Below are 26,699 nucleotides of genomic sequence, written 5' to 3'. Positions count from 1 at the left end.
TTATTTAAAATCTCTCTCAATATACATATATTTATTTAAAATATTATTTTATTGTTACAGTTTATTGTTCACACCTTTATTTCTTCTTAACCTATCCATCTTTTGGATTTACATGTTCACTTTGGTGATACGCTTGAATCTTCTATGTTATCTGATATTAACGACTCGTACGGCTGATCATCATCCTCGTCTCCGCTTTTGTTCATCAGATTCCATGTGTTTTTCAGCGCTATTACGCTATCGTTCTTAAACTTAATGTCCTAGGAACTCATTAGTCAACGGCATTCAACTCTTAAACACCGTACTGTAAATACCACCTCATGCTCAGTAATACTCACCTCTTTTGAAATCTGGTCCAACAGCTTCTTCGCCTTCTCTGATACTCCTAACAGCTCCTTCTTCAGTGCTTCATCTGTCGTCGACAATGCGAGATTCTTCCCCTTCGACTCTATGTACGTCAGCAGTGATGTTATCGGCACTCTTTCCTTCTTCTTGTGCACTTCTTTCAGTATGAAGAACGACACATCTCTCGATCCCCAGTAGCTTATGTGCGACTGCAGTATTGCCAGTGGGTTTAAAAAGTGCTCCGTTGCGTCTTCTTGTAGCTAAAATTGCTGTTTATTACCCAATTTAAATCCGTTCCATTCACCATTTACTGTTTTACTCCGTATATCTAGCTATCAAATTCTAATTCCCCAATTGGTACCTGGTAATCGTATCTTATTGGTAGGTCCGTATTCAAATTCAGCCTCTCCAGGGCACTGCACGATGCATCGTCCACTTCAAAGTCGCTGAGGAACTCGTTTTCGTACTGTCGCTCCTCCGATCTCGACCTTGCCGAGTCCTTAGTTACTTCTTCCGTGTCCACCGCCTTCACTTCGTCCTTTCTCATCAACTCTACAGTGTTGTCATGAATCCACACAGTTACTGTTCCGAAAGTTACTGAATGATTTTTTCCCTAAATTATTTTTAACTCACATTTACAACTTCCTTGTAACTGGCGTGCACTATCTATCCATTCATCAATAATATCGCTCCTAACTATTCTAGTTCAAACTTACTGTTCAGGCTGTTTGTTATGTTCTGGTTCAGTACACTGTTTTGGCTACTTCCCAGCCAGCTGGTCAGTCCCTTCGTTATCGTGTTTGCCACGTCGCTGAGGTTGTCGACTATCAGCGACTTGCAGTACTACGCGTCGTGTTTTCCCAATTCCTTACCTGGAACTGCTGGTCTATGTTGTACCAGTTCTTGAATCCGTTGTTTTGCCAGTACGGCGCTATCACCGGCTTCGGTATTTTACTCACGTGTCTGTATATCAGCTTTTCCCAGCGGCATGCTATCGGGTCGTACGGGTGAAATATGTTATAGTATCTGGGCGTATCTGGGAACCTCAACCCCGTCTTCAGAATCTAAGCATCACTATTAGCTGGCTCATCGTATTTGTGCTCAATACGCCTATTACAATTGCTGCGACTACTAACCTGCGGCGAATAATACTCCAATACGCATGACAGTGGACTTCCTATTGCAAAGAAATAATCTATTTTATGTTCCAACACTGGCCTTTTACTCGGCTCTATGTTCGACTACACATTTTTTTCACTGTTTGCGCCTACCAATTTATCTGGGTTTGTTCTTATCAACTCATCCAATATCACCGATCCCATTGAATACGCTAGGATAACTATCTTCGCCTTCTTGAACAACCCATTCGGGTGCTACATCGCTTTCATTTTACTTTCCAACTCACGTTTCTTAGTGACGATATTTCATTGTTTAAATCGTTAGCGACGTTCGTTATCAGGTAATCCGAGAACCGCGGGTTCAGGTAAAACGTTACGTCCAACACTGCTAGTGTGAACACCTTTCTCATTCCCTTGGCTGTATCAATTGCCACGTTGTCGAATAGTCTACGCATATTATGGTTCCAAATTCAATTTACGTGTTCTGCGCATCTACTATGTATTTCTTCCAGTTTATAAAACGCAGGTGTATCTTCAAATTCTGGTTATAAAACCAATATTTTCTCACAAACTCCATGCTATTCTTCAGGTTTTTGTAGTCATTTTCTAGCATTGATTCAGTCGTTCCTATCCCGTGAACTGCTATAAAAATATAATCGTACGGCTCATTCTTTGGCATCTCTAAATTTATGTCCAATTTTGACTTTAAAACTTTCAATTTGCGATATAACTCAAAATCCGTTTCCACTAAATGTACTGGTTACACATTTAAATAATATTCATAAATATTAAACATTTCTTAAATGTGTTTAATATTTAATAAAAACTATGTTATTATTCGGGCTCATTATGAATTTATTTGCATTTCAAATATTTATTCTAAAAATTTACCCTTTTTTTCAATCGAGTCTCGACCTTTATGCTCCTTATCAGTGTCTTCCATTTAAAAAATTGTTATTAAAATATTTTACAGGATATACATTATATATTTTGGCTGTTTTTTAAATCTTCATTATACTCCCCACTATTAATCATTTATTGTGTATTCGATTTGTATTTCAGTTAATAAAATCAACTTATTAACTTCCCATTCTCTATTGGTGTTTTATTTTAAAATTCTGTTCTGCTTTAGAACGTTTTCGTTATTATTCTCGACCACATTTTGAATTATTTTGAACCTTCTTTACGATGACTTTCAAACTACCACCTCTTCCTTACGGACTCAAAGACTTAGTTCCTCATCTTAGTGAAGAGACTTTGACTTACCATTATACTAAGCATCACGCCGGCTACGTTAACAAATTGAACGGTTTGTCAACCTATTTTTAATACAACTTCAGGCCTGGTTAAGGGAACCAACTTGGAATCCAAGAGTTTAGAAGGTGGATATATTATATTTTTAAAATAAACATTTTTCAGATTTGCTAAAAACGGAGTCTGGAGCAGTTTTTAACAATGCAGCCCAGATTTGGAATCACACCTTCTACTGGCACTCTATGTCTCCAAACGGCGGCGGAGAACCAAAGGGGAACGTAAGAAAATTACTAGAAGAGAAGTTCGGTTCCTTTGACAATTTCAAGAAGGAGTTTTCAAACGTTCTTACCGGTCACTTCGGCTCCGGTTGGGGCTGGCTGGTCCTTAAGTCCGACGGAACTCCAGAAGTCGTTCAAACTCATGATGCTGGAAATCCCTTGAGGTAATTTAAGCAATATATAGTTTTCTGTTAGGGAGAACTCTGGAACTCCTCTTCTGGCTTGCGATGTGTGGGAGCATGCTTATTACGTTGACTACAGGAACGACCGTGCAGCATACGTCAATGGTATGTTATATTTAATTACACATTCAACTTTAGCCTGGTGGAATCTCGTCAATTGGGACTTCGCAAACTCCAATCTGGAAGCACCATTCAAACATTCATAATTTATGTTTTGAATTTTGGAAACTTTATAATATTTACTATAAACAATAGTATATATATTATAGTTTTATTTTTTGTATTATATTTAGTAGGAATATCTGTTGAATTTGTTTGTTGATGGTAGTTTGTACTCTGTCGCACCTATTTCAAAATACTCTCAGAAAAAACTCCCATTATATCCTAAGAATAAACACATTTAACTACAGTAATTATATTTTTAATAATTTTACTGGATTCCTAAGAAATGGGCAGTTATCTCTCATTAGATACTTTGCATCAAATACATTGCACATATCGAAAGAATCTCCAGAAACTTCTAACTTTATATCAAATTTAAACTTGGATACTGGAGTTGATAGTTTTAATCACAGTAGTGGACAGGATTCCACTAGGGAAGATGCCAATGGGTTCCATCACTTGTTGGACTGCTCACACAAAAGGTTAAAACTGAGTAAAAAAACATTGAAAAACATCAAATCAATTGAAAGACTGTATAAACAGCCTCAAGATGACTATAACATTGAGTTGAATACTACTATTGACTTTGAGGTTCCACTTGCTCAACAGCCTAAGTTCGCGCCTTCTGAGGGATACGAACACGTTAAAAGATTGGTACAAAAAATATATAAATCAGCCTCGGACGGAGTCTACAACGACGCCCTGTGGAGTAAATATTCAAAGAAAATATGCATAACGGCATCACTGTTACATCCAAGCGATGTGTGCCTCGTTCTGTATTCATTTTCTAAAATCAGGTACTGACTTAACCTCGTAATCTTGCTCAGATATAAGGACAAGGACCTTTTGAAGATACTTTTCCCATTCTTGATTAAATATGTATCCTACAATTCGTGCAGAGGTACGTGCCGCCGTCTCATGCACACACTCAGGTCTTTCACTGATTATGAACTCTCTGAAGAGACTTGAAGCTTCAAACTACGATTTAATTGATTTGGTAGTCAACGAGGTGAGTTGCCTGTGTCTCACTTGCTTTAGTTTTGTTTGAACGTGGATAAGGCTAACGTGCAGGATATAGCCTTGGTCGCTAATTCATTGTCGTTCTTTCAAGTCTATCACATAAAGTAAGGTAATTATTTCACAGAATATTATAGGTTTTGGAGGTCCTTGTATAATTCTCTCATGATTAGACATCACCAAATCGATCCTCTGCAAGCATCCTTGGTCTTGGCTTCTGTGGCCAAATTGGATATTAGGTTGGTGGTTGTACAAAAATATAACTGCTAGGGACCCGTTGTTGCTTAAGCTTTTGAAGAGAAAGCTGCGACCTCCAATAGAAAAGAATGAGCTGCCTTCTCATTTACTATCGCTGGTTTATCATTCATTGGCCAAATTGGATTTTGAAGCCAAATACTTTTATGGAGCGTGTGCAAATTCATTTGACTACATGGTTTCAAATGTTAGTTTTATTCTTGATACTATTGTTACATTACAGTTAGTATTTATTCAAGGTGTGGCTAACTAAAACATTTCAGGAAAAGGTGGACTCACAGGCCCTCGTCCTGTTCTTGTACACTTCTGCGTGTATCTTGGAACCACAGTTAAATGTAAATTTGCATGAATAATTTTCACTTCAGGTCGTCGAAAAAAGCTTAAAATTACTTTCGTCCCAAGCTGATCATCTGAAAAGTTATAAGATGATTAAGCTCAAATATGTGCTGGATCATCTGAGCCACAAACATCAGGGTATTTTTCAAGGCTGTTTTATACTTTAGGTTTTGTTGAAGGGTTAAACGAAGAACTGAAGATTTTCCTTAAAACCATTAGAGACTACAGGATCAAAAAGGTAACTTGTTTAGGAAAGTAACTGGGATTTAGTTGAATAAGAGGCTTTCCAGATGGGCCCGTGAAGTGTCTATAATCCTAAAGGAAGCTGGCGTAGAGCATAAAAGGAGCGTTCTATTCGACTACTTGTATGCTGACATATACATTAAAGAACACAATTTCATAATCAAGTGCACAGGTAATGGGCGAATTTGTGACTTATTCCTTAGGGCCTTATAGCTACTACACGAAATCAAGTTTTTTGACAAAATTTGCTAAAATTGAGCAGGATACACTAATCATGAAGGTAAAACATTGTTTATCTGTGTTAACTCACCTAATATAAGCCATTTTAACTAACAAATCAGTTTAAATCACTTGTTATCTGTGTAGGGGTTCAACGTTGGTATTATTCCTTATTATGAGTGGAACCGGCTCAAAACGAACCAGGATAAAGTAGAATATTTAAAACGCTTTGGTGAAAACGCTGCTTTAACTTTGAATGATAAGTTATACTAATGTTTATTGCACATTATGCACTATATTATTTGTTTATAGTATTCTTTATAAGTCATTTACACATTTGTATAATATTCGTAAATTTTAAAATACACATTAAGGGGAACCTATTCTACCTGTTTGAGCTAATAATTATTCTAAAATACTCGGTTTCAGTATATATAATCTTTGATATTTTTGATATTTTTGTTATTTTTGTTAAATTATCTTTGTAACTATGGATTCTGATTCTGTGGATCAATCTATCAGTTCATTTGAAGGTAGTCATCAACTAGAAGCTGATGAGGTCCCCAAAAATGACCAGTATTCTGATGCTTCAACCGCCTCAGAGTTTGTTCACTTTATTCATTCTATTCAACATCACTTACTCCATATAACGTTATTATTTAGATTTGACTATTCTTGCCTTCCTGATTTCGAGACGATCGAATCAATGTTTAAGGTAGAATACGACGGTTTAACTCTCTATGGCGAGGGCCTTCCTCCTCTGGATGATATCAAACTATCTTATCGTGACGCGTGGAGGATCTGTAAACAAGGTTGTTACATTCATAAGCATTCTTCTTTCAGGGTGCCACTGTATTTGTCGCAGATTTTCCGAGCCTAAGTCGTTTAATGTCACTTACTTTGCCACCTGTGACGGCACTGACCCAGGTATTTACACTCCTACTTTTACTCGTTTTCAGTCAAGTTTCTCGTTCTAACTCCCTCAAAGAACAGTTCAAATCGCATCGTTATAAGGTATTTAATTAATTGTTGCCATTTCTCCCAAATTTACTCACTACTCTTTAGTTTTTGGGAGATTCTTGGTGCCTACTGGGTCTGGAACAAGTGCAGGCTTTTCTACATTCCTTCCAACCAGCCTAAATCAAACTTCATTGTCATTGAGGGACTTTCTACCTCCTTTTGTGAAGCCATGCTCAAATGCTTATAGTACGTTTATACCATTTACTCACCTTACCTAACCTTACCTTACCGTTAGTGAGTGTCAACTTATGATTAATACTACAAAGACCAAACTTGACGAACTGTAAAGGTGATTTTACTTTTCCTTTAATCTTATTTGTCTTATTGCGTCTGTTATTATTCATTCACACACACATATATATATTCCCATACATAAATTCCATAAACATATTCTAAACCCGTGTTCTTGTTATCTAGTGGCACGTATTTTATTATTTACACATTACAGGTAATATCTTACATCTTTTGCTTGCATCAGCTTCGTGTATGCGTTTCTCAGGCCGTTTAGTTTTTCACAGCTCTTGGGCGTCTCGTACAACTCTGGTGGAGGATTTTTCAGTGACGAGAGGTATGATACAATTTTTCTTTGATTTTCCTTCTTCTTCGTGTCGCAGTCGTGCTGGAAGAAGTTGTAGTCGATTTCGTACTCCAGTTTTAGCCTCTGTATTGACTTCGACGGGTAGTTGTACTCGAAGCTTCTTCCTTGGACGTAGTACACAACTCCGTTTGCGTAAGTCATCATTCTCTTGTCGTACTTTGTGCTCTTTTCGTAGTCGTATACTGGGGACGTGAACGAGAACAAGTTGGTCACTATCATTACCACGACGAGGACTAGCAGTGGCACAAACTGATACAATGAGGGACGCCCTCGGTTCCTAAAGCAATAACGTCATTATCGTATCTTCCAATCATAACAAGGTTGATTAGATAATTTATCTGTTAATCATCCGTATCTGGCATTACATTGCCATCTTTTAACGATATAAGCTACGAGTTCTACACTTACCCTTGTTGGTCTCTGCGTGCTGTTGTGAATGTAAACACTGGAGACCTTGTGTTCATTCCGAAAAACGCCTCGAACAGCTGCTCTGGCGTTACAAAATCTCGCTGGTATCTGCGCTGGTTCATTGTCGGAGCCCGTTCTCCGTACTGGTCGTACTCTTCTCTTGCTTGCGGGTTCGTCAGGCACTGGAAGGCCGTCGAGACCTTTTTAAACGCTTCTGAAGCTAGAGGCGATGGGTTCTTATCTGGGTGTAGCTTCAAAGCGAGCTGTAAAATAATTATATTCGTTAGATATGTATCGTTGAACTCAATCTCATTTAACTACCTAAGCTTACCTTTTTGTAGCTCTTCTTGATCTCCTCTACTGAACAGTTCTTTGCAACTTGCAGGGTTTCGTAGTAGTCTTTCGAATTAACTATTTTCCTGCACAGATTCTCCTGCTCTGCGGTTGCGTTTCTGCTACTCGTGTCTCCCGAGGCTGACTCTCTGCGATTTCGCGTGTTTGACTGAGATGAAGTGGATCTATCTGTGCGGTTTTGATTTATTCCCTTTCTTACCTCTTGCTCTATCAGAATTTGACTGAGAAAGCTTCGCTGAGCATTTTTCCATAAATGCTCTGTACTCTTCACATGGGTACATATTATTCGCTTTCGTTGCTAGTTTTAGGGCCTATATATTATTGTTATTCCACATTTTTCCTACCTTCTGGTAGTCCTCTCTGGACATTGCCATTTTGGCCATTTTAAAGCACTTGTTCGATTCGTCCTTATTTGCGTCCATTTTAATCCGAAATTAAAATTATTATAAATCAATTGAGGAATCTACTTAAAATATATTCTTTATTTTTAACAAATTGTAAACGCTGGGATATTTATTGTACATAAATTATATAAATTCCCTTTTCTCATTGACAAATCGGATTAAAGCCTTAACAAATACTGATTTTCCTCACATAATACGAATCAGTACGTGTTAAGTGGATATATATATTATAAAGTATGTAAACTTGCGATCTTCCTCATTTCGGTCGTCCCCATGATTAATTTGTTATTATTACCTCCAAATTTATTTTTTGGGCTTTTTAATAAATGCATTTTAATTTCCTTTTTTATTTTTTTAGTTTTGATACAATTCCTTAGAAATTTTTTAAAATGGGCCTGTTCAAACTTGTGTTTCCTTCTTTATACTTTAACTGTCCTTTTACTAATTAATTTCTTCTGGAAATTCCCAAACCTTTTGAACTACCCATTTTATACTACTTTATTTCCTTTATTTTACCAATTTATACTTTTCAATGTGTAGAATCCATTAATGCATGTATATAATTCTGACTTTTTATTCTATATTAATTAGTCTTTCTTTTCTCAGTTTATATACATCTAACAAATTCTATTATTATTTTATTACTGTTTATATCAATAGATTTTAATTTTACTCAATGTTCTATATATAATTAATCCGAGTTCAGACACACATATGTATAAGACCATCTATTTAAATAGCTATTAACTATATAACTTTTAATCGTTTTTCTTAATGTTAATTTTATTTAAACTCTATTAACCTATTTTTTTTATCATCTTCTATTATTTTATTATCAAAAGCTCTTAATCCTTCTATCGTCTACCATATACTCTAAAAACGCACTAAATAAAGTATTTTTAAACTTTTTATTACAATTATCACTTGTTTAAAACGTTTATCTTAAGAATTTTCTATAACAAGACCACAATAGTCACAGTATCAAGTGAATCACACAATGTCCTTAATCTCCACCTGGAGTCCAGTTTACTTAACACAATCTTCTGTGTAACTTCTGTTTGACCAGTTTTCCCTTTAAAATCTTTATTCTTTATTTTCACCCCTTTAACTTTGGATCTTCTTTCAATCTAGTCACATTTTCCGATTCTTCCTTCTCCGACTCTTCTGTTGCGTCTTCTACTCTGGGTGTTTCCTTCTTCTCCTCTATTTTATTTCCCCTTTTATTACGACTCGGATCCACTTTGTACTTCCATCTTTGATACAGGTAGCAGAAGAAGATGATATCATCTCTGAAGCATGACAGTCTGTGTAACATTGGCATTTCAATCAGAAACGATGCCACATCGTCGACGAACGTATTTAATGACCTAAATAATTATTAATTAGTATCACTTTGTGCTAATGTGTTATTTATTCGACTAACTATTTTTTTAATACTAACAATTACTGTTAATATTGTTAGTAGTGTTAATACTATCAATTACTGTTAGTAATAACAGCAAACACTGCTTTAACTTGTGTACCATATCAGTATCGTTTTAACTTACTTGTAGACCAATGCTCTCCAGGGCAGATGCTCCACTGATTTTAGCTTATAGTTTATGTATAGTTGTGGCGTCATCATGATGAACCCTAAAATGTATTTTACTTCTCAGTTCGAGGGTTTACAATACTATTCAATCACAAGCACCAACACTATGGCATCACTGGTGCCGTATTAACATACGCTAACTGACTGTGCTGTTATTTCTTACCAAATGTGTACACTGATCCTGCCAACACTGAGATGATATATGAATACCACGACTTGTGTTTCTTGTAGAACAGTGAGTATATTGCGTATCCGACAATCTGTATTATTATTATTATTATTATTATTATTATTATTATTATTATTATTATTATTATTATTATTATTATTATTATTATTATTATTATTATTATTATTATTATTATTATTATTATTATTATTATTATTATTATTATTATTATTATTATTATTATTATTATTATTATTCAATTTTCACTTTTTGTCTGCCGACAACCACCACTGCAATAATTACTCCATCTATTTATCAACTCTATATTATGTTAGCTATCTATATATCCATGAGCGTTGTAACTCGGTTTATAAATCCATCTGTTTATCAACATACGCATGGTGCCAGTATGATTGACATGTACTTGATTGCCACTTTATCGTACTCTCTCGTTTCATCCTCCACCTTTGTCTATACACATTATTAATCACTTATTAGTTCTCTTATTAATCTATTATTTATTCATTTAATAGTCTTATCATTACCATTTCACTTGATATTTGAAAAAACGGGTACGATGGGATAAATTTTATTTTGATTGCTTTCGTCAGCTTCCAGAACGACGATGCTACGCTCAAGAGGATTTCAAACATGATAATGAACGACCTCTTTTCATTATCGTATATGTACAATGCGATAATCACCTATTAATTTCCGTTACACTGTCATAACTATTTGTAATATTGTTATTACTGCCAGTACTATACTATACTATCAGCAACTATAATACTATCAACTATACTATACTATCAACTATAATACTGTCGTTTTCTCAAAATTTATATAATAGATAGGTTTCTACTTTCTAACTTCACTTCCTATCTACTTTCCCTACCTCTGAGACAAAATTGACCACCAGTGTTATTGTGGACAGTCCCTCCATTGATTTGTTATTATACCAGAATTGTATGTCTACACATTATTAATTACGTAAACTTCTGATGGTCTTACTACCTCTACTGATATCAGCATAGCTACTTTAGTGCTGTTTCTATCACTGGTGCTACTTTTATCCTAATACTACTGCTATTGTTCACTCTATTTGTGCCTTATCATAGCTGTCTCACCGTTTTTAAGTGCGAATGCTGAGAACACCGTGTGCAGGAGTATGAACAGCATTGAGAAGACCAGGTAGTACACGTTAGTGTTCATAAGCGTCTTCTTCAGCGTTTCAATCTCCTTCGCGTTGTCCAGTCCCCAGAGGCTCGACGAGTTCGTGTTCATGTTGTTCACCAGCATGAAGTATACTGAGGAGCACGTCGAGTAGTTGACCACCAGCTCCAGCTCTCGCGGTCCCTCTCCCTCGTACTCCCCCCCGTCGGTGCCTGCGCCTTCCCCTTCCCCTTCGTAGTAACCATCCAACTCCGACTCCTGGCCGCTCGTCCGTTCCACTCCTGGTGCGTGCACTTGGTCTTCTGTCGTGCCCTCCGTCTCCTCCTTGCGCAGCGGCGACTCTCCTCCGCTGCTTCCCTTTGAGCCTACTGTTCCTACCACCAGGTCGTCTATGAATAGCTTCTTGTCTGCCTCCTTCAGCAGCTCAGCCAGACTCACATTCATTTCCTTTTCCGGCGCGTCCGGGTTTACTGCGCTTTCGATTGGCACCAGGTGTTCCTCTAGCACCCAGAACTGTGACAGGTGCAGCAGTGGGTCGTACAGTCTTTGCTGGTGGTGCTTCGTGTACTGGTCGAAGTAGACGTCGTTCCTCACTTGTGCCAGCTCCTTCAGCTCGTACACCAGGTTTATATCCAGTCTCGGTATGAAGAACTTCTTTTCTCTTCCTTCCTCCTCCTCCTTACTATCTTCTTCCCCGTTTCCTCTTTTCGGGTCCTCTGAGGTTGCGTTTTTAAACGTTTCTCCTTCCTCATTTCCTTTACTTTCACCTTCTGTCGACTCTGTATCATTTTTTTTACTTTTTGTGTTTATCAGGTGCACTGTTTCCTTTTTCTTTACTCTTTTAACCTTCGTCAGAGGTATTGTTTTTACTATATAGTGTCCTTGGAACCCCTCCTTGAACTTACTCTTATAGAACAGACTCTAATTATTGAACATTAGGGCATTCGCGACATAAACATTAACATATGTATCTACCATATTTAACTCTCTACAATACTTACTGCTTTAAACAGATACGACTTGTGTGGAATTATGAACACTGTGAGATACAAATTCTCTCTGATGTCCTTTAAAAATTTACTGGATGGTCTTATCGTCACCTTTTTCGCCTCGTACGGGCTGTTGAACTTGTACTTGTACGTTTTATTTTCGTTAACGTACACTAGCTGGCTGCTGTCCAGGTTTTCAAAGTCTATTCTCACGTCGCTCGTCACAACACCGTAGATATCCTATTCATTTTCTGTGTTTTTCTTCCATTATTCATGCGTTAACTATCTAGGCATCTAATTTACTTACGAATACTTCTCCTTCCTCAAAATAGCTCCTAAATTTCGTAAACACCACTCTTTTATTCGTCGATACGTTACTTCTCGAGTTCATAAACAAGGAGTATATAATCCTGATCATAATCAGCTGAAATATCAACTGTATGATCCAGTCTAAAGCGTTTTTATTCAATGCACACTGCTTACTTGTTTGACGAGCGGGCCTGTTAGTCGTTTGGTTTTGCGGAGTTTGTGGATTCGCTACTGTCGCCATTTTAATATGTTACAACTACGGATTGAATATTTATAGAACATAAAGAGGAATGGTCATTTATGAGAACCTGTGTCCTCAGATTCAACATTATATCTACTAAACTATTTTAATTGGGCTGGCTTAGTGGAATCTCAGTTTTATTCCTTTTAAGATGACTTTATCGACTTCCAAGTTAAAAGATGCTCAAAGCCTGGGTTTAAAATTTGTTAAATTTTTAAACTCCACTGGCTCTCCCTTTCACTCCGTTAAACACCTTGTCAAATACCTATCTGACCACAACGTTCCTCTTACACATCTCGGGGAAACGTAAGTGAACGCCCTTTTACTTGTTTGTTTTTAGTGAACCTTGGAAGCTTGAGAACGGAAAGACCTATTATGTTGCAAATAACAACGGGACAATGATGGCTTTCAACATAGGTTAACTATGCATCATCAACTAATTATTCAGTCACCATTACTCTAATCTCGTTGCCACTTGTTGATTTAAGTGTAAATTATCACGGCATATAATGAATTCATAGGCCAAAACTTTAATCCTACTAAGGGAGGATTGATTTTGGTGTGTTCTCACACTGACTCCCCTTGCCTCAAGCTTGACTCGAAATGCCATACAAAAAACAAAGGATTTAACCAGGTATGTACAACACTCACATGTATTTAACAAACTAACAATGCTGCTGAATGCGTCCTGTTAATCGCTGTTTTAAGCTGTCTGTCACCACCTACGGAGGCGGTCTTTGGCACACCTGGATGGATCGTGATTTAGGTTTGGCCGGCCGTGTAGTAGTAAGGACAAATGGTAGGATATTTTCTAGTTACGCAACAGTGTACCTTTCAGCAGTTACTATAAACCACTGTAATTTAGACACCCTCGAGGAGAAGCTGGTACACCTCCAGAGGCCCCTAATACTGTTGCCAAATTTGGCAATACACTTACAAACATCACAGGAAAGGGAGTCACTTAAGTTGAACAGAGTACGATAACGTTAACTATTCGGTTCTGTAATCATTCTCACGCTAATCGGATATTAATAATCACTTTAGGATACGCATTTGAAGCCGGTTATGAGTACTGAGCTTGTTCACGAGTTGACAAAAAGTGAAACTGAGCCCCTCCTAAAACTCTTATCAGAGTACGTTTACATTCAAGTACACTTAGGTTTCTATATAACTGTGGTAGTAGTGGTATCTGTAACAATTGTGATAACTATTATTGATTTGAATAGAGAATTGAAGTGTAAAGTTGAGGACTTGGTTGACTTCGAACTGTGCCTGATGGACTCAAACCCCTCGTGCATTTCTGGAGTGTATCAGGAGTTCGTTTCTAGCGGCAGACTTGACAACTTGGGATCGTGTTTCGGGTCAGTGGCCGCCTTTGCCGATTTCGTTTTATCTGATCAGAGTAGGTTCCTTGTTTCCACTACCGTCCTTGTCCTTAGCCACCTCTTTACATATACTTACTCTTATTGTGACTACTCTAGCCACGCTTACTCATTTTAACTGCTGTAGATAAGAATAATGACGCCGTTGTGGTCACCGTAAGCTACAACTACGAGGAAATCGGCTCTTCTCTCAGCTACGGCGCCAACTCCAACGTCACTTTTCTCTGGCTTGAGAAGATCTTCAGCTCCCTTGGGAGCTCCCTGGTCGACACTAGGCACCGCGCTCTCGTTGTCAGTGCTGACATGGCTCACGGCGTCCACCCCAACTACTCTGAGAAGCACATCTCCACGCACTCGCCCATGTTCCACGAGGGCGTCGTCCTCAAGTGGAATGTCAACGGCAGGTACGCCACTGAGGTCCAGGCCTCTGCCCTTCTGAAGCAGTGTGCCAGGACTGCCAACGTGCCTCTTCAGGAGTTCAGGGTCGGCAATGAAACGCCCTGCGGCTCCACTGTCGGCCCTATGTTAGGCCGACGCCTGTGCGTTCCCGTCGCCGACGTCGGCTTCGTTCAACTCGCTATGCACTCCTGCCGTGAGGTCTGCAGTCTCGTCGACTTGCTCCATTTTAAGGATCTTCTGGTGGTACGTGCTCTTTGTTTAGTACACTACTCGTCGTTACCCTGGTTACTCTTTTATTCCTATAAATCCACCCATTTACCATAATGGTTGCTTAGATAAAACTACCACACATTCATTGTGAATTTACGTATTATTTAGGAACTCTTTAAGTCGAGTCACTTGCTGGATTCCTACAAGTCCTATCACTACTAACTCTATCCTTTTTTTATTTTTTTTATTTTGTATTTTACCAATTACTCATTAATCTCTGTACCAACTAACTATTTTCACGGTGTGCACATTTATTCTTTTAATACATTAAATTTTAAATCAAATTATTTCAAATCCACTAATATAATGGATGAAACTGGTCTGTGGTCCGATATCATTAAGTTATCATTTCTCTTATAACTTAATATGTTAATCTTTCTGGACTCAAAGAGTCTTCCGCCAAATATTATACGATCACACCTAAATTGCAATTATTATTCACCTGCCATATATTCACTAAGCATTGGCCAATTTCTATTTATCCATATCGTTGGTTGTGTAACTATCTATATCGTTGGTTGTGTAACTATCTATATCGTTGGTTGTGTAACTATCTATATCGTTGGTTATACATCTGCATTTATTTCTATCTGTATTCATAAAGTGTTCTTACCATGCTGGCGACCTCTTCGTCGTGTAGTACTTCGTCCCGTCCTTGTACTTGTACGTGGGCTGGAACTGAATAGACGCCTCGTGGAGTCTGTTTATCACCGGGATCCCTATCATCTTCGCCATGTTAAACTCGTCGTAGTTGAGCAGCTTCGTGTACTCCATTTTCTTCAGCAGGTTCAGGACCACTTGCTTTTCCAGCTGCACGTGGAAGTTGAAGTCTCCTCCCAGTATGAATATGTCGTTATCGAGTACGTTTTTGTTGAACTCCTTGAATGCGTTTTTCAGTATGTACTCCAAGAGCTCTATTCTTCCCACGTTCAGGTTCTTTCCGAAGTTGAGGTGTATGTTAAGGAAGGACAACGTGTAGTCAAACAGGTTAAATTGTATTCCTACTGACCCCTTGTTCCCTATAATCGTTATTTTATACTGTTGTTGGTTGTTGTTATTAAATTGTTGTTAGTTAATACTGTTGTCAGTTTCTATTGTTGCTATGTTAATTGTTGTTAGTCTATATTGTGTATTCACAACTTTCCATTGCACCTACCTATGTTGTAGTTTAACCCTGTCTTCACGTTTGTTATTAGCAGGTCTCTTATGTGCGGCTTAAGAGACCTTTTCACGAAGATCACCAGGTACAGTCCTGTCATCGATATCGATGTCACCTTTTCGAAACCGTGGCTCGTCGACAGCTTAAACATGTTCTCTACGAAATACTCAAATTCGTACTCCTTGTTTTCATCCGTTCTACCTGCGAACACATTAGTTATGCTGGAAACAATGTTATAACTGGGTAGTCCGTATAGTAACTAGTTAACCCATGCACTAAATATTTAGCCGGCGTTGTAACTAAATAACCAATTACACACACTATTAGCCCGCTTAGCGTCTGGGCGCCTCGTTCTTAAAGGTACCTGTGGCTATGTTGATGAAGTTCAGCTCCACGAACTCCTGGAAGCTGAACACGTAGAGGTCGCACTCCATCCTCTTCAGCTCCATCCAGTCGAGCACGTCCTGGTTGACGTCGACCGTGTGCGCTCCTATGTTCCAGGAGCCCACCCAGATCTTCAGCTGGTCGAGCGACTTTCTTGCGAACTCGGCCTTCAGCAGGTTTTCCTCGAGCTCGTCCTCCAGGTCCTCCACCTCCTCGTACTCCTCCTCCAGCTGCTCTCTCTGCTGCTTCAGCAGCTTCAGGTCCGGCACTCCCTTCGTTCCCAGGTCCGTGGGCGCCAGAATCGGCGACTTGATCGTCAGCTTATTCATGATCTCCTTCTGCAGCTTGTCGAAGATGCTGTCTGAGCCGTCGGTCGTTCCCTGCGCCCTGCTTTGGCGCGCTCTCCCGCTTTCTGTGTACGTGTCGCTGTCGCTTGAGTACGGCACTTCGAAGCCTCTTCCTGCCGAGGCCGTCGTTTCGTGCCCTGATGTGAATGACCCTGCTCCTTCTCTGCTAATTTCTGCGTTGAACGGGTCCTGGATGTAGTACTTTGTGTTAAGGAGTCTTCTTTCTCTTGCTCCTCTCACCACCTGGTCCACCTTCTGCACCACTCTGCTCGCCACGCCGCTTGCTCTACTCAGGTGCCTTCCTTCTGGCTTCTCCTGTATCAGTCTTTCTTGCTCCTGCTCCTTTCTTTCCACGTCCACTGGGTCCAACAGCAGCAGGACTTCCTGCTCTCTCTGACCCGTGCCTGTGCCCGTCGCAGTGTACGGAGAGAGTATGTTAAACACTGCCTGCCTCTGGTTATCTTGGAAGAGCGAGTGGTAGAGCCTCTGCACCATCGTCTTGCTGTAGTGGAAGAGTGAGTTAAGACTCGTGTTCGTCTGCTTCACTCTTTCCGACAGCGTCGAGGGCGTCCCTGAGTAGTGTATGCTGATCGCGTCTCCGTGGCCGCACCACAGGTCCGTGAAGGCTGTAAAGAGCGTGCTTTCTTCTCTCGTCCCTCCTTCTGGCGTCAGCAGCATCTCCTTCAGTCTACTGAAGTTTGCTTCTGTCCTTGTTGCTTCTTCTAACAAGCCACCTTCCGCGCTCGTGTTCAGTATGCTCGTTCCTCCTGTTGAACTTGCCATTCTGTTATTCAGTATCTTATTCACTACCACCCAACTCGCCATCCACTGGAATATGTTCGTTCTATCTAGGCAGTCCAGGCAGTTAGTCCTCACTATTCCTCTCTGCAACCCTCTCCTTCCTTCCAACTCTCTATCTCTTTTACTCCTTCTACTTCCAATCGATACTCCCTCCCTTTCCTCACCTGACTCAGTGCAGTCTCTTTTCCCACTACGACTTCGCTGTTCCACCTTCCCTCTCCTGTACTCTGCGCTTGTCCCGAGATCTTCTCCGAACTCATCTCTGTTTTCTTCCAGTATTCTATCCAGCTCTTCTCCTGAGGTGTCTTGTGCGCTCTCATCTCTGCTGTGGCTACTACTGCTCGAACTACTGCTGTCGACGCTTTCACTTCCACTTCCTGCTCTGCTACTCCTTTTTGAGCTCACGCTCCCTATAACACTACTGTTTTCGCTTATTTCACCATAATTTTTCCTTCGCTCAGTTCCTACGATTCCTCTCCTTTCTACGTTTTCCAGGTACTTTTCCTCGTCGAAGTATCCGATATTGTTAAACTCGTGGTTCAACTCCTCCAGTATGTACTTGATTATTATTTCGTGTGTGTTCCACTTTGCGTTTACGTTGTAGTTATAGTTTACCAGGTCTATCATTCCTACCTTACTTCTTCGCTTTCCAGACACCTCCTCTTCCTCCTCTCCCAATCCGTAGTCACTGACTCCGCTGCTTTCTCCTTCCAACCCGCTATTACTTCCTCCTGCTTTCCTTCCTTCTCTGATTTTACTTTTTTCGACGCCCTGTGCTCTGTTGTAGTCGTCCACTACGTTCATGAACGAGTCCGTCAGCACCTTTTCATTTTCCTTAACGTCCAGCAGGTTTACGTACAACTGGTATTCGTTCGGCCTGTAGTACTCGTTCAGCACTTCCACGTGCTTCTTGAACGAGCGTATGTTGTGGTGGTAGTTGTACAGCAGCACTGGCGCCGTCACGTTCATCTGCTCCCAGAACACTGGCACTGAGCCTCTGTGCTGCGTATACGAGTACCATTTTTCCTCGTTGATTCGCACTCTCACTTCCGTTTCCACGAAGTTTCCCACGTTTCCCTTTTCGTCGATTCCTCTCGCCACATACCTCGTTCCTGACCTCTTAACGTTCCTTCTTCCTATGATCAGCGTCTCCATCTTCTCCTCGTTCAGGTGGCTGATTCTGTATCCCACGTAGCCCTGCACCAACACTGTCTTCCACCTTCTCGGCAGTACTTGCGAGATTTTATATCCCCAGTTGAAGTCTCTCTTCGACACTTCGTAGAGTGCTCTATTTCTATCCATTATCTCCTTCAACAGCTCCTTTCTTCCTTCTCTATTCTTCTCGTATTCGCTGTCGCTCCCTTCGGATGCTTCGACTTTCCTTTTCCGGTGACTATCTTCTGTTCCTGGTGACTTGCCCAGCTTACTTGGCGTACCCTGCGTATCCTCCTCTGCAGGCCTCCCTGACTTCCTTGTGGTACTCATCATCCTTCTCAGCGGCACTCTTCCTTCTAGGTATAATGACTGCATTGTGTTTGTCAGATCCGTGTCGTACGAGTAATAGTACCCTGTGGCTAGTATTTTTTCCATGTTTTCCAGCACTTTGAACACCTCCTCTTGCATCTGGTATTGCCCTGGGTCTCCTAGTGTGTTATTGCTGTTCATCACCGTCGCCAGGTTCGCCAGATTACTAGATCCCATTATGTTTGTCGACGGACTCGTTCCTGGGCTCAGCTGATTCATTGCCGCGTCAAAACTAAAGACATCTCCGCTTCCGTAGGTCACGTCCTGGTGGGACCTTATTGGCAGGAACTTGACCTCCTTGATTGTCATTACTCTACTCTTACTTCTCCTATTGAACCCCAGGTTATCCAGATCCAACTCCGCCACTACTTCCGACCTCGTTACTACTCCCAAGTGATATGTGTTCATCACCTCCACTATGCCCAGGAAGGCGTCTATTACATTCTCACTTATTGGCTCTTCTTCCGTCAAAGGTACCAGCGACTCACTTACTTGGCACGTTGACCTATCTATCCACAGTGTTTTTGTGTCGTTGAGTGTGTAGTCCTTCAGGTCGTCGAACACGTCGTGTACATCTGGGCTCTCTGAGTCTACTTTGTAGTTTTCTTCCGACAAAAGTCGGTTTAATCCGATACTGTACCACGACGTAAATGTTTTAAGAATATATATTCCATCCATTGTTTATAACTCAAATTGGTACCTATTGAGTTTTATTTTATATTTGTAACTATCAGAGTTGCTTCGTGTTTAGCTCTTTTTGTTCTATGATACATTTATACATTATTAAAATTGTTATTCTACTAATATTAGAATGATAAAGTTAAAATACATGATTTTGAAAGTCAATTATTAGATCAAATCTGCAAATATGATACAGGCTCACGGAGCACATTTATGATTTACTAGATATAAGCTAAATTTACAATTAAAAACCAATAAAATTAATACAACAAATATACATGGCTATAATATAAAATACAGATTACATTTGAAGCTATATTAAACTTATATTTGTAACCACACATCAATTTTAAATAAATCAGATATTGACAATTTTACTATTTAATTTGTTTTAATATAAGCAAATTTCCATAACATTAATATATTAATTTTATATTAAATTATATATACATATAAGTCTTTAATTTTGTATATATATCAGTCCTTGATATTATTTTATATAATTTATGGTCTAACTTCTGTTTATTTTTTATTTTTTATATACCATCATAAATGAATATAATTTGATGGATAGAATAGAAATTATTGTAGGAAGGTCCACATTTTCCAACTCAACCAAATTTTTAATTATTATTTATATTTTTGTCACCACTTTTCTGTATATTTATCATTTTTAGTTTATATTTAAACTTTAACACATATTTTTTAATAATAAAGTATATTGATGAATGTTTTTTACCCCGGTTTACATTTTAAACCCTGTATAAGACATTACTGTAGTTTTAGTTTAAATCTGTTTAAAAGAAAAAACAATTTACCGTTGTATAATAAATATTTAATTAAAAAATACAAATTTTTATCAATTTGTTCAAATGTGCCTAGCGGTTTAGATAAACCTTTAAATTCTATACATTCCATCGATAAATCATTCAATTTAACCACTAAATATCATCTGTATTATCAAACTAGAGATGTATTAAGAAGGTTAAATTATAATGATTTTGACAAATTTCAATCTGATGTATTTAACTGGGTTAAATCCCGGTACACAAAACGACTTGATTTGATTAATAAACTCAATAGTTTTGAACAAAACAATTACAAATATGATCACACATCAGATTCTAGTATTTCTCTTGTAGTTGGTGGTACCAATTCAGGTAAAACGAGCTCTTATTTGCTGGCTCTTTCGGATGTCGTGAATGACCCAGCCAATGAGGCTTCTATGGTAAACAGAGACTGTTATAGATCAAAGATGATGGTTTATGGTAATTTGAAGGGCTACAAAGCCTTTCATCTTCCTGGCGTTAAAAAAATAAACGGAATTCCTAAATTTAATTGGAACTCGTATGTAGTACCTTGCGCCATCATATTGGTGCCTTTCAGAGAATTGGGGATGAATATACACAATCTCTGCTCAAAAATTAACATTAGATCGAGTTTGTTGGCAGGTGGAAAAGGTTATAAAGTACAGGCACAAGGATCAATTACAGTGAACTGTGATAATGGTGGATCAGGCAGTAATGGGAATTTGGGTAATAACAGCAAAGGCAATGTTGATGTGGTAATCGCAACTCCTGAAATGTTTTACAGGAGTCTAAACGGAAGGTTGGATAACGTTAAGATTGATATTAAGTTTATTAAACTCATTGTATTTGAGGAAGCTGATCTGCTTAACGAGGAGGAATATCTGGAAAAGATTAATGATATTATCAACTTGATATACTCAAATGGGTTGAATCTACTGTATGTATCAAGGTTTAAGACGGAACCGATGATGAATAACCTTGAACAAATGCTGTCGCTTCATATCAACAACGCTGACAGTGATATAAACGGCGCTAAGAGTGAATTGAATGTTATAGAAACGCAGGGGGATAACCTGGATGATGTTAAGAAAATATTCATACACACCTCAAATAGTGACCGTTTGGAGCTACTGATTGATCTTTTGCACGAACTAAACGTGCCTAATAGTGGTAATAAGACCTCCGATGCAGTCAGTTTAAGCCATAAGGGTGTGAATCACACAACTGTGGCGCCACATATCAACATTGACACACACCTCAATACCGATTATAAAAATGGAAACAAAACAGTTATATACTGTAAAAATCACAAATGTAACATGTGAGTTGAGTTAACTTTAACCTTTTACATAGATTTCTCAAGTATTCACTTTTGGACCGAGGATTTAAGGCCATTAACCTGTTCGGAGGAATGTACTATGATGAACGCACAAATAATTTGAAGGCGTTTCAAACGGGATCAAGCATACTGATAACAACTAATTTTACAGCTAGATACAAGTTGGATTGTAAAATAAATCAGGTAATACTGTACGATTTTCCGAAGGATTTCAATGATTATGTACACTGCATATCCTCATTATCCGGGAAGGGAAAAGGTACTTTGATGCTTAGTATATAAATTAGATTTAGAAGTTTACACTTAGGCTGTATTGGCGTTCTTGTAACTCTCCTGATGATAATTGTTACAGAGGTTTACGCGTTTTTTAACAACAAAAATATGTCACTGGTTAAAGAAATTCAAGCACACTCTAAATCGTTCTCAAAGTTCGAATTCAGGAATTTAACCCCGAAGCTTAGCAGAAAGCTGCACTTGCACCAGTCGTCTATACTGAAACGACTGAAAACGAGGTATCCATTTCATTTAATAGCCTTTTTAGAGGTGTGAAAGTACCCAAGAAGGGAAGTAAGCTGATGTCTAAAAAGGGGAAAATGGCGAATAATAAAAGCGTGCTTGGGCCAAGAAAAAAGAAGATAATGAAGAAGTATTATCTAATGTGAGTAGTAGCTAAAGTACGAGTATTTTACTAGCACCAAGGATAACACTAATTGCATTTCATAGGACCAAGGCAGTTAAAAACCTTGAATTCCTCAGGAGAAGGGGAATACTTAAAAAGGATCAATTATTACCAAAGTAGGTTATTATCCAAGTAGATAACACACCCATTTAATCCATTTGGATGTCTGACTTATGCTAATAGGACCCCTGATAAACACGTTGAGGCATCCGATAGTCAAGAATTTATTCAAATGAAAAGATCTCCAGATGGGTTTTTGCAAATAATACCAAGACGAAGGTCACGTATTAGGATTCCACAGGTGTGTTTAGACAATTCAGATTATGATTAGAATTTTCAATGGTTAATGACTACTTATTATTATTATTATAAGCCATTCTCTAACTGTTGATATAGGAAAAGAATCGATATGATGAGGAATCCATTATAATTCCAGGGGCACCAACATACGAGTCAAAATTGGACAAACACAGTACACATTTTTAACTTTTCTTGTTATTATGGTTTTTAATAACATATTAAATATTATTACTTGGTTACTAGTTGATCTATTGGTAAAAATTCAACAAAACGATGAAATATTGGTCAAGGTTGTGAGGCAACAAGAGATAATACATCGTACCAAGCTTCTTTAATTGATGTAGGTTATGTTGTATTTAAGTAAATTTGTTCCGAAAATAAAATATAATTTGTTAACGAGCCATGTCAATAACTTCTCTCCATTTTTTAGTTCCAATAGAAGGGTCGTTGGAGACAATAATATACTAAATTCCTCTCTTATATCTAACTATACTAGTTTTGGTTGTTTTGATTTTTACAGTAATTATGTAAAATGTTTAAATAAATCCTTTAATGTTCATAAATCCCCTATTAATTGTTACAATTACATTTATCAGGAGGTATTTCGTCCTATTTTAATCTATAATACAGTAATAAACCGCTTAACTTGTAAAAACAAAACCATAAGACTGGCTATTAAGAAGAAATTAAAACGCTCTGGTCAACGAGTTAGTTTGCGTTACAGGTAGTAACTCATTGATCAATCGATTAATTTACCCCTAAAAAATGACAGAAACTGAATTAAGTAATAAGAAAAAATGGCGGATGATCCTTTACGAGGACCAAGACTATCCATTAAATTATATAAGTGAGACATTTCTTGATGGAATCCAACACAATGGTTTGTAACTGTGCCTTTTATCATTAGTTATAACTTAATATATGATTTTTGTTTAAATATTAACACGTTTGTAGGCTTCAAAAAGCTTAAATTAAGGCATGTGTTCAGAAAAATGCTGATTGTTACTGACCATATCAGTGCCATCTTAATACTGGCCAAAATATACAGTTCCATGAAAAATAATATCATTAAACCCAGGTAACGACTCCTTTGAATTGTTCATTTGATTGATTGTTTTTAGTTTCATTTACACTGCGGTTCTCATTTCACTCATTATATTCATAATCATAATGTTTCTGAGTAACGCACAGCGTCAAGGTATTTGAACACAGTAATGAATAATTCACAGAGTATGTGAGGAACCTTCGAATGATATTCATCATTTACTTTACACTAGAGGTTTTTTTTTAATTTTCACACAAGGGAGTTCAGCTATTTCAAGGAGTTTTGCAGACGTTGATATCTTCGTTTAGTGATGATACAGTCTACGCACTGGCACTGTGTAAGTCTACAGTTAAGCTATAAATCGTTTTCATGATTAAAAAACAAGTTCATTAAACAATTTTATAGTCATTGCCGTTGTTCATGTTTTGACGCAATCTTACGACCTAACGTGAGTTGTGTTTTTTTATGTGTGTATAGGGCCGTTGGCCACGAGTACATGAGAGATGAAGACGTTATACCCATGAATTGCATGATCCTAACGTCGATCGTACTGGCGTCGAGACTAGAGGATTCAGTGATGGTAATTTGAGAGGTTTTAATGGCGCTTTAGGCTTCTGGGTTCATTCAATTCTCCATCTTGTAACTTATTTACTTTACTTGAATTTGATGTCCAAACAACAGCAGATATTAATGAAATTATAGGTTCTTATCGCTATTGCCAAGGATTAAACAGTACATTCAAGTATGGCTCCAGTAATAATCAAATGTTCTTAGGATAAGCCGGTTCTCGCTTATGGATTCACCGTGATCATTACAGCTACGACATGTCTGACTCTTAAGACCGTCTACATAATAATTTACTTATTGGGGTACGCTTGTCTTTAAACTTATTTTAATTTAGAATCTGGACAATAAGTGTGTTCTTCCCGCTGTTGTACATATATTTTCAAGGGTTTAAGAGGTAACAGTAGTTAATAGTTGACAATATGGCTGGTATATCCAATGTATAACCAATCTGATGGTTCTAATACGTAATTGGGCCAGTTTATTACTTAATATTAATTATTCGGCAGGGATATAACTGGACCGTGGGATCCAGATTCCATTAGAAAGATGAAAAAGTTGAAAAATACATCCTGGTAGACATTTTTTAAATGATGACCTTTTGAATTTATGATATTATTATGTGCTTGTCATTTGTTTGTGTATTGTGTTGCTATCTAGCTGTAGTTTTTTAGCGTTAATTTTATCGTATGTGGTGGTGTGTATATTCACTATTTCAGTCATCATTTGTTCATTTATTTAATCAACTATGTAGTAATATTATAAAGAGTGTGACTATGCAATTAAGTTTACCAATATTTAACTATTTTAACATAAATGGATAATAAAAATGTTACGTGTAATCAGTATGTTATATATTTATGTTTTAAGTCTGTTTGTATAGTTTTAAACTATCATTATTATTTTTTACGTAAAATTAAACAGCTTTAGACTTTTATGAGCCCTAGATAATTGTTTTTCAGCGAAATGGAGATTACATTCCCCAATAATAGATTTTGCGATTTAACACTTAATGTTCTGGAAACTGAACAGGATTCTAGTGCTGATCAGGCTATAATCAAATACAACAAAGTGGATAATGTGTTAAATGTGTAAGTTATTTTCTATTTGACATCTATTTCTCGATTGCCACTATGTTCTTAATGGTTTCTTCATTACCAAAAACTGCCGAATTAATGTGATGTGTAGTTCAATTTCTGCTGTTTCGGTTAGATCATTGAGGCAAAAAGTCAATGCGTTCTATGAATCATGTTATTTGGTGGTTTCTATGTTAGAACAATTCCTGGACGAGGAAAAAAAACCACCTGATAATTCAATTCACTCAAGCCAGTAGCTAATTTATTTTAATGTATATTATGTATCTCAATAAGCACTGTATACAGGCGAATTTGTATTTAAATTTAAATGTTATTAAACGTCAGGGTGTGGTACTTGACTTCGTTGTTTGACGGGATGCTCATTCGCTGGGTTTGTCAGAATCATCAGGCTTAGTGTCTTTGGTTTCAGTGGGATTCGCAGATTGATCAGAACCAGTGGTTTTGTCCGTGGTTGGGGCACTTCCGCCATCTGTGGCTGAATTTGCAGACCTCTGAACCGGCCCTCCGAGGGCCGTTGTATTAATCTCCTCCCTCAGGGTTTTCCAGACTTCGGACGTCTTTTCGTAAATGTCAGATATCTGAAGGAGCATCTTGCTCATTTGGTTCACCCACTCGTACATTATCATTCGACTCATTTTACTCTCAAAATTAAGGTCCTTGTATAGTGGAACCATTTTTTGTCCCAGGAATTTGGCAGTGGCAGTCGAGTACATTTTGTGGCAGTAGTGTATTTGGTACAGCAGGAAGTCTACAATTATCTGTCTTGATTGCATCTTGTTTATAACCTCTGCCGCCTGTAGATTAATTGAACTTGATGAGGATTTTAAATCGTAGTATGAAGCCTCTTTTAATTCCATATCCAAACCTTTGTCAATTTTTTTAACTAATGTCAAGTAGTTGTTAGCCACAAGGTCAAGTTGTCTCACAAAACCAATCGGTTCTGTGTATGCGTTATAATAATTAAAGCTTGACAAGAACAACATCTCACTTGCAAATCTATTACATTTTGCAACAGATATTGCTAACACTGCTATCAATGGAATCAATATCATTTTTATATATTTATTTAGACTAATTTAAACCAATTTTAACCTGGAAGATCCATTAGGAAAATTAAATTCATTAATTTTCTCCAGATAATCTAATTCTAATTAATTCGAATAAACTAAGCTTTATTCCATTAAATAGATATAAATATAAATTCCAGTTATTAAAAAAATATATTTACATGTTCCTGGAAGCATTTAATTAAAT

The 26,699-nt window shown here is 37.9% G+C and overlaps 12 protein-coding genes across 12 annotated transcripts; 7 read left to right on the top strand and 5 right to left on the bottom strand.

The window, feature by feature from the left end:
* Positions 1–116: 116 nt before the first annotated feature.
* TOT_010001100 (uncharacterized protein) lies at positions 117–2,142 on the bottom strand (the record flags this gene model as incomplete). The annotated part of the gene is made up of 9 exons (XM_009691652.1): positions 117–260; positions 339–605; positions 707–942; positions 1,062–1,188; positions 1,218–1,409; positions 1,482–1,586; positions 1,617–1,718; positions 1,751–1,910; positions 1,943–2,142. 9 exons carry the CDS (start codon positions 2,140–2,142, stop codon positions 117–119), a joined length of 1,533 nt encoding a protein of 510 aa, XP_009689947.1.
* A 509-nt stretch (positions 2,143–2,651) lies between these two features.
* Positions 2,652–3,383, top strand: TOT_010001099 (Fe/Mn superoxide dismutase; the record flags this gene model as incomplete). Its single annotated transcript, XM_009691651.1, has 4 exons — positions 2,652–2,772; positions 2,804–2,845; positions 2,883–3,159; positions 3,191–3,383. 4 exons carry the CDS (start codon positions 2,652–2,654, stop codon positions 3,381–3,383), a joined length of 633 nt encoding a protein of 210 aa, XP_009689946.1.
* Positions 3,384–3,498: 115 nt separating this feature from the next.
* On the top strand, positions 3,499–5,682 carry TOT_010001098 (uncharacterized protein; the record flags this gene model as incomplete). The annotated part of the gene is made up of 12 exons (XM_009691650.1): positions 3,499–4,136; positions 4,167–4,240; positions 4,272–4,348; positions 4,378–4,463; positions 4,494–4,595; positions 4,627–4,798; positions 4,875–4,946; positions 4,977–5,085; positions 5,115–5,185; positions 5,218–5,362; positions 5,394–5,470; positions 5,557–5,682. The coding sequence occupies 12 exons, from the start codon at positions 3,499–3,501 to the stop codon at positions 5,680–5,682; spliced, it is 1,749 nt and encodes a 582-aa protein (XP_009689945.1).
* Positions 5,683–5,899: 217 nt separating this feature from the next.
* On the top strand, positions 5,900–6,716 carry TOT_010001360 (conserved hypothetical protein; the record flags this gene model as incomplete). The annotated part of the gene is made up of 5 exons (XM_009691649.1): positions 5,900–6,224; positions 6,253–6,336; positions 6,369–6,423; positions 6,475–6,615; positions 6,665–6,716. The coding sequence occupies 5 exons, from the start codon at positions 5,900–5,902 to the stop codon at positions 6,714–6,716; spliced, it is 657 nt and encodes a 218-aa protein (XP_009689944.1).
* A 155-nt stretch (positions 6,717–6,871) lies between these two features.
* TOT_010001096 (predicted protein) lies at positions 6,872–8,211 on the bottom strand (the record flags this gene model as incomplete). The annotated part of the gene is made up of 5 exons (XM_009691648.1): positions 6,872–7,304; positions 7,436–7,698; positions 7,767–7,957; positions 7,989–8,100; positions 8,134–8,211. 5 exons carry the CDS (start codon positions 8,209–8,211, stop codon positions 6,872–6,874), a joined length of 1,077 nt encoding a protein of 358 aa, XP_009689943.1.
* Positions 8,212–9,289: 1,078 nt separating this feature from the next.
* TOT_010001095 (uncharacterized protein) lies at positions 9,290–12,665 on the bottom strand (the record flags this gene model as incomplete). The annotated part of the gene is made up of 11 exons (XM_009691647.1): positions 9,290–9,560; positions 9,741–9,825; positions 9,948–10,044; positions 10,350–10,424; positions 10,499–10,657; positions 10,686–10,724; positions 10,849–10,925; positions 11,081–11,812; positions 11,924–12,047; positions 12,128–12,355; positions 12,423–12,665. The coding sequence occupies 11 exons, from the start codon at positions 12,663–12,665 to the stop codon at positions 9,290–9,292; spliced, it is 2,130 nt and encodes a 709-aa protein (XP_009689942.1).
* A 151-nt stretch (positions 12,666–12,816) lies between these two features.
* Positions 12,817–14,878, top strand: TOT_010001094 (aspartyl aminopeptidase; the record flags this gene model as incomplete). The annotated part of the gene is made up of 9 exons (XM_009691646.1): positions 12,817–12,971; positions 13,006–13,082; positions 13,187–13,299; positions 13,374–13,464; positions 13,531–13,640; positions 13,710–13,798; positions 13,892–14,067; positions 14,175–14,689; positions 14,825–14,878. 9 exons carry the CDS (start codon positions 12,817–12,819, stop codon positions 14,876–14,878), a joined length of 1,380 nt encoding a protein of 459 aa, XP_009689941.1.
* A 122-nt stretch (positions 14,879–15,000) lies between these two features.
* Positions 15,001–19,609, bottom strand: TOT_010001093 (uncharacterized protein; the record flags this gene model as incomplete). The annotated part of the gene is made up of 10 exons (XM_009691645.1): positions 15,001–15,136; positions 15,330–15,735; positions 15,873–16,076; positions 16,240–16,426; positions 16,469–16,496; positions 16,569–16,839; positions 17,005–17,525; positions 17,907–18,069; positions 18,166–18,693; positions 18,835–19,609. The coding sequence occupies 10 exons, from the start codon at positions 19,607–19,609 to the stop codon at positions 15,001–15,003; spliced, it is 3,219 nt and encodes a 1,072-aa protein (XP_009689940.1).
* Positions 19,610–20,432: 823 nt separating this feature from the next.
* Positions 20,433–22,770, top strand: TOT_010001359 (uncharacterized protein; the record flags this gene model as incomplete). The annotated part of the gene is made up of 7 exons (XM_009691644.1): positions 20,433–21,120; positions 21,163–21,615; positions 21,753–22,019; positions 22,113–22,272; positions 22,302–22,418; positions 22,484–22,555; positions 22,623–22,770. 7 exons carry the CDS (start codon positions 20,433–20,435, stop codon positions 22,768–22,770), a joined length of 1,905 nt encoding a protein of 634 aa, XP_009689939.1.
* Positions 22,771–23,731: 961 nt separating this feature from the next.
* Positions 23,732–24,144, top strand: TOT_010001358 (conserved hypothetical protein; the record flags this gene model as incomplete). The annotated part of the gene is made up of 4 exons (XM_009691643.1): positions 23,732–23,817; positions 23,861–23,937; positions 23,969–24,018; positions 24,052–24,144. 4 exons carry the CDS (start codon positions 23,732–23,734, stop codon positions 24,142–24,144), a joined length of 306 nt encoding a protein of 101 aa, XP_009689938.1.
* Positions 24,145–24,280: 136 nt separating this feature from the next.
* On the top strand, positions 24,281–25,443 carry TOT_010001357 (conserved hypothetical protein; the record flags this gene model as incomplete). The annotated part of the gene is made up of 4 exons (XM_009691642.1): positions 24,281–24,364; positions 24,763–24,815; positions 24,858–24,923; positions 25,311–25,443. The coding sequence occupies 4 exons, from the start codon at positions 24,281–24,283 to the stop codon at positions 25,441–25,443; spliced, it is 336 nt and encodes a 111-aa protein (XP_009689937.1).
* A 361-nt stretch (positions 25,444–25,804) lies between these two features.
* Positions 25,805–26,497, bottom strand: TOT_010001089 (conserved hypothetical protein; the record flags this gene model as incomplete). The annotated part of the gene is made up of 1 exon (XM_009691641.1): positions 25,805–26,497. One exon carries the CDS (start codon positions 26,495–26,497, stop codon positions 25,805–25,807), a length of 693 nt encoding a protein of 230 aa, XP_009689936.1.
* Between the last annotated feature and the right edge of the window lie 202 nt (positions 26,498–26,699).

The sequence above is a fragment of the Theileria orientalis genome, chromosome 1 (assembly GCF_000740895.1).
Source record: "Theileria orientalis strain Shintoku DNA, chromosome 1, complete genome".
Lineage (NCBI taxonomy): Eukaryota > Apicomplexa > Aconoidasida > Piroplasmida > Theileriidae > Theileria > Theileria orientalis.
This window is presented reverse-complemented; position numbering and strand designations above follow the sequence as displayed.